General features: G+C 28.8%; 2 protein-coding genes across 2 annotated transcripts; both read right to left on the bottom strand.

Annotated features, from left to right (window-relative positions):
• Nucleotides 1–4,224: 4,224 nt before the first annotated feature.
• LOC111403552 lies at nucleotides 4,225–4,968 on the bottom strand. The gene has a single exon (XM_023032103.1). The coding sequence runs from the start codon at nucleotides 4,884–4,886 to the stop codon at nucleotides 4,419–4,421; it is 468 nt and encodes a 155-aa protein (XP_022887871.1). The 5' UTR covers nucleotides 4,887–4,968; the 3' UTR covers nucleotides 4,225–4,418.
• Nucleotides 4,969–5,731: 763 nt separating this feature from the next.
• LOC111403551 lies at nucleotides 5,732–6,482 on the bottom strand. The gene has a single exon (XM_023032102.1). The coding sequence runs from the start codon at nucleotides 6,391–6,393 to the stop codon at nucleotides 5,926–5,928; it is 468 nt and encodes a 155-aa protein (XP_022887870.1). The 5' UTR covers nucleotides 6,394–6,482; the 3' UTR covers nucleotides 5,732–5,925.
• Nucleotides 6,483–9,718: the final 3,236 nt, after the last annotated feature.

Below are 9,718 nucleotides of genomic sequence, written 5' to 3'. Positions count from 1 at the left end.
AGCAATACTATAACAAGAGAGGGTTTCCATGTCAAGTTGAGCATCTCTAGGCCATGTTGTTCTTATGTAGCTATCATGAACTACTTATTTCATATGAACTAGAGTGCCTTAAAGCAATATTTTATAGTTACCGAACATCAACCTTTTTTCAAGCAAAAAATCACTGATGACCAATTTCTTATTTATGAATGTGATAACATGAGTCTCGTTTTAATAGCTTAATCAATCGACTCATTACGTCACATCAATCTTGTTTTAATAGCTTAATTAATCAATTGACTCATTACTTTACCGAATTTTAATTAATGAATGTGATAATATCAGTCTCGTATAACATCTATCATTATTTTCGTTGTTATCTCTTCTCAAGAAAAAGCCACACATGACAACATCAGTAATGACATTTTGAATGACTCAGAGTGGGATTATTTTAAAACTCCTTGTGGGAAATGGAATGCACAAACCACCTTAAACAACGAAAATGGAGGAAAAAAAACTTTGTCTGCTTTCAACGTCTACTCAAGCCCTACAGTTTCTTGATTGGGTTATAAGTAAATTTAATGTGGTTAAAGGAGAAAAAATAATGAGGAAAGTGAAATCTATACAAAAAGATGTAGCGGAGAACGGATAAGGGTATGATGCGTTATGTATACTTACCATTGGATTAAAATAAATGGGTAAAGTTCACCCTTAGTTACTGAACTTTACTTTTACTTACAATTAGGTCATTGAACTTTAATTTGGAGCAATCACACCAATGCTCTTTACTTTGCAACCAATTACATCAACTAATTAATAGAATTGGTGATGTGGTTGTTAAAAGTAATGAAATCTCCACGTATTATGCCGAATCAGCAAATTAAGTTTCATCAGCGATGATTGATTTTACGCTTTACTAGTAATCAGGTCACCGAACTTTTAATTCAAGGCAATCACACCATTAAACTTCACTTCCAATGTTCTAAAAAAATTATTTAAATGATTTAAAAACCATTAAATAGAATAATGCATATCAAGCCATCACAATTATAAATATTATAGTTACTTAATAATTTCTAGAACTAGACATTTCAACGTTTACATATATTTTTTGTTAAATTCTTACAAATATTATGCACATACTTTTTTGTCTCATTTTATTTTGATATTAGAGTGGACATAATAAAAATTAAGTATAATTAAGTTTAGTAAGTGATTTTTGTCTATATATAAAAAATTTAAAGAATAACATACTTTTGGTATATTTATGTATCTATTTATTATTAGTGGTTCGCCAACTTTACGAAATGCTAGTTGGAAATTTTAAAATTATCTAATTTTAAAACTTGAAAATTTTCTGGTTGAAGAAATTATTAAAAACTTTGTAATTAGCAAAAAGCACCCATACCTTTTATTTTTTGACATTTTCACCTTTATTTTCACTTTTCATTGTAAAAATCATCGTTTTCATCCAAATTATCAATAAAAGTGTAAAATAACAATATACCCTCTTATTTAAATAAAACAAAAAAAGTGAACAAATTGTAATCACACTCACAAACTTTTTTAAAAAGAGCAATTGAGTTCAAATAAAATGTTAAAAAGGTAATTAGTACAAAATGTTCATACATTTCAATATTATTTTGATAAACGTCCATATTTTTCATTTTTTTTGGGCATTTTCACAATTATTTTCACATTTTCTTGAGAAAATCATCATTTTCATCCATTTTCTCAATTAAACCTATAAAATGATGAACATACCTTCATATTCAAATGAAACAAAAATGAAGAAAAGAAAAATAAAGAACAAATTGTAATTATACTACAAAAATTATCAAAAAAGTAAGAAAATGTCCAAATAAAATAATTAAAAAATGAAAAATAGAAAAAAAAACATATTTTTTAAAATTATTTATTTGAAATTTATTTGTATTTTTTAAAAAAAATTTGAGAGTATAGTTGCAATTTGTTCTTTACTTTCGTTTTATTTAAATATGAGGGTGTATTTGTCATTTTACAATTTTTAATTGAAAAAATGGATGAAAATGATGATTTCTACAATGAAATTTGAAAATAAGGGTGAAAATACCAAAAAATTGAAAAGTATGGACGTTTATACAATAATATTGAAAGGTAAGAACATTTTATACTAATAACCCTTTTAATAATTTATTTGGATTCATTTGTACTTTTTAAAAAAAGTTTGACAGTATGATTGCAATTTGTTCCTTAATTTTTCTTTCTTTTCTTTTCTTGTTTTATTTTATTTAGGAGGGTATATTTTTTATTTTTTATTGAGAAATTGGATGAAGATGATGATTTTCCCAATGAAAGGTAAAAATAAAGGTGAAAAATGTCAAAAAAATGAAAGGTAAGAATGTTTTGTGCTAATTACTCTAAAAAATTATAGCATTTATGATTTTAATTGTTGAAGAATTTTATATATTTAATGATCTTAAAATATATAAAATTTTAAAAATCCTTTCCTTAGAAAATTGGAATTTAAGTTCAGTTACATGATTGCTTCAATTTAAGTTCACCGATCTGATTGTAAGTAAGGTTAAAGTTCAGTAATGATCCGTGAAATGATCCAAAAATAAACACATTCGCATGTATTCATTAATGCATGTTAATGTAGTTGGGTTGGACCACAATTTCACATCATCTAAAGTAACATAACCAATGTCGACACTCATATTCCATGTCGCCATAAAGGGAGTAGGGACGCAACAACGAAACGACATGCCAACTTATGTAAAACGCCATAGCATCACACTCGATTAAATAATTGTATTTAATGGGCCCACCCTATCAAAAATGTACCTTAATGATATTTGACTTTTTGGCATTTCCCACAAGACACGGCATTCAGCTTATAAAAGAAATGCGCTTTATTCTCTTGCCTCTCTTTAAATGACACCATTGTAGGGTGGTCAATAAATTAGATTTTAATTCGAATTCGATCTCAATTTCATGATATTAGTGAGAGATGAATTTTGAATTACAATCTGATAATTTGATTAGGATTTAAATTTGATAATTTATTAATTAAATGAAGCAAATATGGATATAAATCAATCTGATTCGATAGCAACCTAATCTAATTTATTATAATAATATAATATATTTAATAAATTATCGCATACTTTATTAAACATAAATTTTCCATTTTCAAACTTGTATTATACTTTATAAATAAATTTTAAATAATAAATAAAATTAGATTATAGTATAATATTGTCAATTAAATATTTGAAAACATTTAATTTTTTTAAGAAAAAACCAAGAGAATAAGAGAAAATAATAATAATAATAATACAAAAATTCCATTTTTAAGAAAAATGATTTTATTTTAACCCCCCCCTCCGGTGTCAAAGCTATTTCTCATCCAAATAATTAAGAGTCCGTTTGATTGTAAAGATAGAATTTTTGTAGAAAGAAAACGAATTACAGGGAATTGAATTGTCTAGAAATTGTTTTACTGAAAATTGTCAATTAATGGTATTTGATTAGTATAATTTTTGACCTAAAAAATGTTGAAATAAAAGTGTCTTTTGATATTCGTTTGACTTTATTTTTCATGAAAATTATTAATTTATGGAATATCCACGACTACAATTATTCATAGAATTTGTTTCCATTGCAATAAAAATATATATATATATTCAAAAATATCTATATTTTGGTGTTCGTTTGACTTCATTTTTGATAAAAATTATCAATTTAAAGGATCTTTTACAATTATTCATAAAATTTATTTCCGTTGCAAGAAATAAAAACGAAAAAAAAAGTTGCATGAAAAATCAATTTCCACCGACCCCATGAAAAAGTGAATTCCTCGAAACCAAAGAAAAGCCGATCTCGTGAGGACAAAGCTAGAAAACCAATTACTTGAAAAATTTGACAAATCAAACACTCAAAAACATGAAAAATGGAATTTCATTTTCAAGTTCCATGAAAAAAAAAAAAGGCTATTAAATAGGTCCTTAGTTGATTAAAAGAATATATTACTTAAATCGAGAGAATCTTGGAAATTTTAAAAGAAAAAATGTCTAGATACAATTTCTTTAGTTTGTAACTTCGATAAAAAAAAAAATTAAATATATATTCAAACTATAATAAATCATATTATTTATGCAATATAGAAAAAACTCCACTCGTTCAAGAATTTTCTTTAAAGGGATATATTAAAAATTGAATTGCATTTTTTAAAATTACAATAAAAACGAGATTAAAGAGCAATGATAATTAACTGGATCAAAATTTCATTAATTTCTCTTCAAAGAAAAAATACAAAGCAGTAATTCCATGGCAGTCCACAAGGCTTTTCAAAAAAGAAAAAAAAGAAAAAAAAAAAAGCAAAAAGTGGAAAAATAAAGCCAATAATATGGAAATTCAAGATAAAAATAAAATAAAAATATCCTCGATGTTGAAAGTCAATCTTCGAATCCAATTTTTTCCCAAATTGCATTACGAACCCTACTAAGATCTCTTCCCTTTAGGGTTCTCCCAATCCCTTCGTGCAACGAGAAGGAAGCGATCCTCGTTCTCGCCATTTGCCTCGCTAAAAACTCGTGCGGCGGAACGCGATCTTCCGAATCCTCACCGTCATCGGAAAAGTCATCCTCATTGACGTCCCTCCGGTGATTCTCCCTGTACTCTTCCTTCAGTATCTTCGACCAGTCGGGTATGTTCACCGGCAGCGATGCCGGTTCAGTGACGGCGACTCCCCTCGCCGCCTTAGACGGCTTTCGGGAGATTCTCGAACTGGCTTTCCGGAACTCCGGTGAAGCCGATCGAGCAGCCGTGTTCCAGATATCGGACTCGTCAAGCTCGAAGATCATCGAATCTTTGGTGAGTTTCTGCTCCGTCGGGAGGAATCTGTAGTTTTTGGATGCCGCCATTGATTATATTCACTGGTTTTTGCTTATAAAACTCTCTCTGTGTCTGTATATAAATGTATTTGTGCAATTTGTGATACTTTAGAATGGGGGTTTTGGTCTGCTTTTATAAAGCGTTGAAACGGATAAGGTTTTCTCTCTCTCTAATTATTATCTGTGCAACTTCGATTATTTACGGGACCCAATAATTGGACAAATAATAGACTGCCACGTGTATTTAAGTTTATCCAGTTGACGAATAAAATGTTTGTGATATAATAATATAGGCTATGTTTGAGCTACCTTTTAAAAAATATATATATATTTTTAAATAATAATTTGACATCAATATTTTTCAATAAAATAATATTATAATTAAATTCAAAATTTCTCTTTATTTTAAAAACGAAAAAAAAAGTTGCATGAAAAATCAATTTCCACCGACCCCATGAAAAAGTGAATTCCTCGAAACCAAAGAAAAGCCGATCTCGTGAGGACAAAGCTAGAAAACCAATTACTTGAAAAATTTGACAAATCAAACACTCAAAAACATGAAAAATGGAATTTCATTTTCAAGTTCCATGAAAAAAAAAAAAGGCTATTAAATAGGTCCTTAGTTGATTAAAAGAATATATTACTTAAATCGAGAGAATCTTGGAAATTTTAAAAGAAAAAATGTCTAGATACAATTTCTTTAGTTTGTAACTTCGATAAAAAAAAAAATTAAATATATATTCAAACTATAATAAATCATATTATTTATGCAATATAGAAAAAACTCCACTCGTTCAAGAATTTTCTTTAAAGGGATATATTAAAAATTGAATTGCATTTTTTAAAATTACAATAAAAACGAGATTAAAGAGCAATGATAATTAACTGGATCAAAATTTCATTAATTTCTCTTCAAAGAAAAAATACAAAGCAGTAATTCCATGGCAGTCCACAAGGCTTTTCAAAAAAGAAAAAAAAGAAAAAAAAAAAAGCAAAAAGTGGAAAAATAAAGCCAATAATATGGAAATTCAAGATAAAAATAAAATAAAAATATCCTCGATGTTGAAAGTCAATCTTCGAATCCAATTTTTTCCCAAATTGCATTACGAACCCTACTAAGATCTCTTCCCTTTAGGGTTCTCCCAATCCCTTCGTGCAACGAGAAGGAAGCGATCCTCGCTCTCGCCATTTGCCTCGCTAAAAACTCGTGCGGCGGAACGCGATCTTCCGAATCCTCACCGTCATCGGAAAAGTCATCCTCATTGACGTCCCTCCGGTGATTCTCCCTGTACTCTTCCTTCAGTATCTTCGACCAGTCGGGTATGTTCACCGGCAGCGATGCCGGTTCAGTGACGGCGACTCCCCTCGCCGCCTTAGACGGCTTTCGGGAGATTCTCGAACTGGCTTTCCGGAACTCCGGTGAAGCCGATCGAGCAGCCGTGTTCCAGATATCGGACTCGTCAAGCTCGAAGATCATCGAATCTTTGGTGAGTTTCTGCTCCGTCGGGAGGAATCTGTAGTTTTTGGATGCCGCCATTGATTATATTCACTGGTTTTTGCTTATAAAACTCTCTCTGTGTCTGTATATAAATGTATTTGTGCAATTTGTGATACTTTAGAATGGGGTTTTGGTCTGCTTTTATAAAGCGTTGAAACGGATAAGGTTTTCTCTCTCTCTAATTATTATCTGTGCAACTTCGATTATTTACGGGACCCAATAATTGGACAAATAATAGACTGCCACGTGTATTTAAGTTTATCCAGTTGACGAATAAAATGTTTGTGATATAATAATATAGGCTATGTTTGAGCTACCTTTTAAAAAATATATATATATTTTTAAATAATAATTTGACATCAATATTTTTCAATAAAATAATATTATAATTAAATTCAAAATTTCTCTTTATTTTTTAACTACATATTTTTCATTAGTACACTATTCAAAAATACATTGTCAGGAATATAATTTGACTCAAACAAGGGCATAATAAAGTTTTAGTGTATGTTTACCACTCATTTTTATAAAAAAAAAAAATAAATTTTAGAATAGTAGACTGATGAATGATGTATAGATAAAAAATAAGAAAATTTTTTTGATTTATATTTAATATTATCTTAATAAAAATATTTGGCTAAAAAACAGAGAGAAAGGCATCTTTATAAAAATGAGAATAAAATGAGAACTTAACTACAGCTATAAAATCAAATTCATTAAAAAAATACTGCATGGATTTTATTGGATAAATCTCCGATAAATAATGTTATCCACACAAATCACTTGAAATTGGTTAAGAATTAAGAGCAATAATCGCAATTAATTATCTAAAACGAATTTAGGTTATCTGTTTTAACTGTAATCCGTTCCTATACTTCCACCCTTAACGACGAAGTGAGGATGAGAGGAAGGGGCAATTTGGGAAAAACAGTATTTATCGTTTTACGAGTGGCCTTCAAAATTTTGTCGCAATGCACCTGGTTCAGGGCCCGAGATGTGGCGTCCAGTAAAAGCAACACGTGTCCATCATTTTCTGAAATGATGCCACGTTGCGTCGGATAAGGAGTTGTGATGATGATCACGTGAAGTGGGGTCCACTTAGTATAGTGATTGGCTCGGGCCAGCTGGTCTATTACTCTATTACTCTATTATATGTCCTCATCAATCTAATGGATGATAAATTGTTGTTTCAATTTATCGTCTCGTTTTTGTCCTATTATCTGAACGTATCGTACTGCTGGAGAAATTAATTATTATTAATATTCTGGGAGCATATTATCGTGGGAAGAAATTCTGGGAATTAGTTCAACTTTGAACAGAATATCATGCTTTTGATATGAATGAGTATTTTGGTATCGGGAGTACGGTATAAAGCTAAATAGTATTAATCAAAAATAATTCTTTGTTTTTAAGGTCCTCCTTATTTGAGATTATAAATTTTGAAATAGTATTTTTTTAAAAAATATATAGTTAATAAAATGAAAAAGATTTGTAATTATGTGTAATATGATTTTATCGCAAAATGTGTGATTGATAATAAAAGAGAAAAAATTAAAAAATAATTATAATGGGGCCAAACGGGGTTTTAATATTGTCCGATGGCTTTATCGATCTTATTCGTCGGTATTATGATGTTTAATTAATGAGTTAATTATTTTTAATATTTGATAATATTTAACAAATCATTTTTGAAACTTTTTCTTGAGTCAAATGGACTGAGCAGGCCAATCCATGACAATTTGCCAATTTTGAGTCGAAACAAGTTTGCCTTGACCACTATGCTTTATGATGGGTTCTTCCATTGAACTTGTATGTGCCCTAGAATATATTTTGTAATAATTATTTTTTGGATAATGTGTGATAAAAAAATTCAAAAGAAATTTTGAATTTATGTATAAAATTCTTGTATCGGAAGAACTTATTATTCAAAATAAATTATTACAAAATAGGTTCAAGTATAGTTTTCCAATTTTAATTAAAATGCTTATCTAAAGGGAAAATAGCACCTCGGAGTCTCAATTCTCAAAAGTTTTTAATGAATGTGAGCACATATTCTCAACTAAGTTTATTGAATAATGATGTTTGTAAGTAGGGATGGCGGTGGCCAATGGATCAGGTTCGAGATGGGGTGGCCCGGGACCCAACTCATAATTCCCTTTTTTTCCCCAACAAGATCAATATTGTTGGACACAGTATCCGAATCCAACACTTAAAAAGTTTAGAACTAACATGATGGAAGTCTAATTCTACAGTTGGATGGACCATGCACTATTTTGCTTTAGTAAAAGATAACCATTTAAATGCAGAAGTCTTCGAAATGAAAAACAGAAGTGATAAACCACTAATTCATCTAATAAAGGCTCACGATCGTGTAGTAGATGTCTAGACTAGAAAGGCTCACTTATTTGTAAAATGACAGCCAACAACCAAGGAATTAACCCCGTAAACTTTAGAGAACTTCATAAATGTTGTAACAGAAAAAATAAAAAATAAAAAAATTTATTAAACTATTTGAAGAGGAGACTCGCTGTATGCCCATGCTTAAAGTCAGCCGCCCTACAATAGGGGGGCGCCACTTCCTCCCCCTTATTTAGCCCGGGAAATACATGAAAATAGCCTATAGAAAAGGGTCAGTTCTTCCAAAATGACCTTTGATCAATTTACATACCTAAAATACCATTCATTTAGATATTACATAACAAGTCATTATAATATAGAAATTTTCTAATTTAGTCCTTAAAATTAAATATTACTTGGATTTTGATAGTTTTTTTTAATTATTATTTTGATTTATATGATTTGTGTTCCTTCTAAGTAGCCCCCTAATTGGTATCAGAGCCATAGAGATCATGAGAAAAACCATAAAAAATAGATTACCTAAAAAAATAAAAATCTTTAGATTTAGGTTAACACATAGATTTTATATAAATTTAATAAATAATAGATTAATTATTATAAAGTTAAAGGAATATTTAGATTATACATCTTTATAATAATAATTAATTATAATATACAAATATTTAGATTTACATCTTGATAAAAGCATAGAGATCATGGAGATTAAAGTAAGGAAAATAGATAATTATTGGCATTTAGAAGAAGAAAGAGGAAGTTATATATTTTTAAAACCTATTCATAATAAATTAAAAATAATGACACTAACAATAATTAAAGAATTACCTAGAGAAATAAAAGAACAAATATTAGAAAAATTAATAATAGAAACAATAGAGGAGATATATATATATATATATATATATATGAAAAAATTATTAATATATATAAAGATGAAAAAATTAATTTATATTACGAAGAGAAATATGAGTGCAAGTGATAATACAAATTTAAAATTAAATAAATCACT

Source organism: Olea europaea, chromosome 11 (genome assembly GCF_002742605.1).
Source record: "Olea europaea var. sylvestris chromosome 11, O_europaea_v1, whole genome shotgun sequence".
Lineage (NCBI taxonomy): Eukaryota > Viridiplantae > Streptophyta > Magnoliopsida > Lamiales > Oleaceae > Olea > Olea europaea.
This window is presented reverse-complemented; position numbering and strand designations above follow the sequence as displayed.

Coding starts and splice junctions, on each gene's coding strand:
- LOC111403552 (XM_023032103.1), bottom strand. CDS start 4,886: ATGGCGGCATCCAAAAACTACAGATTCCTCCCGACGGAGCAGAAACTC.
- LOC111403551 (XM_023032102.1), bottom strand. CDS start 6,393: ATGGCGGCATCCAAAAACTACAGATTCCTCCCGACGGAGCAGAAACTC.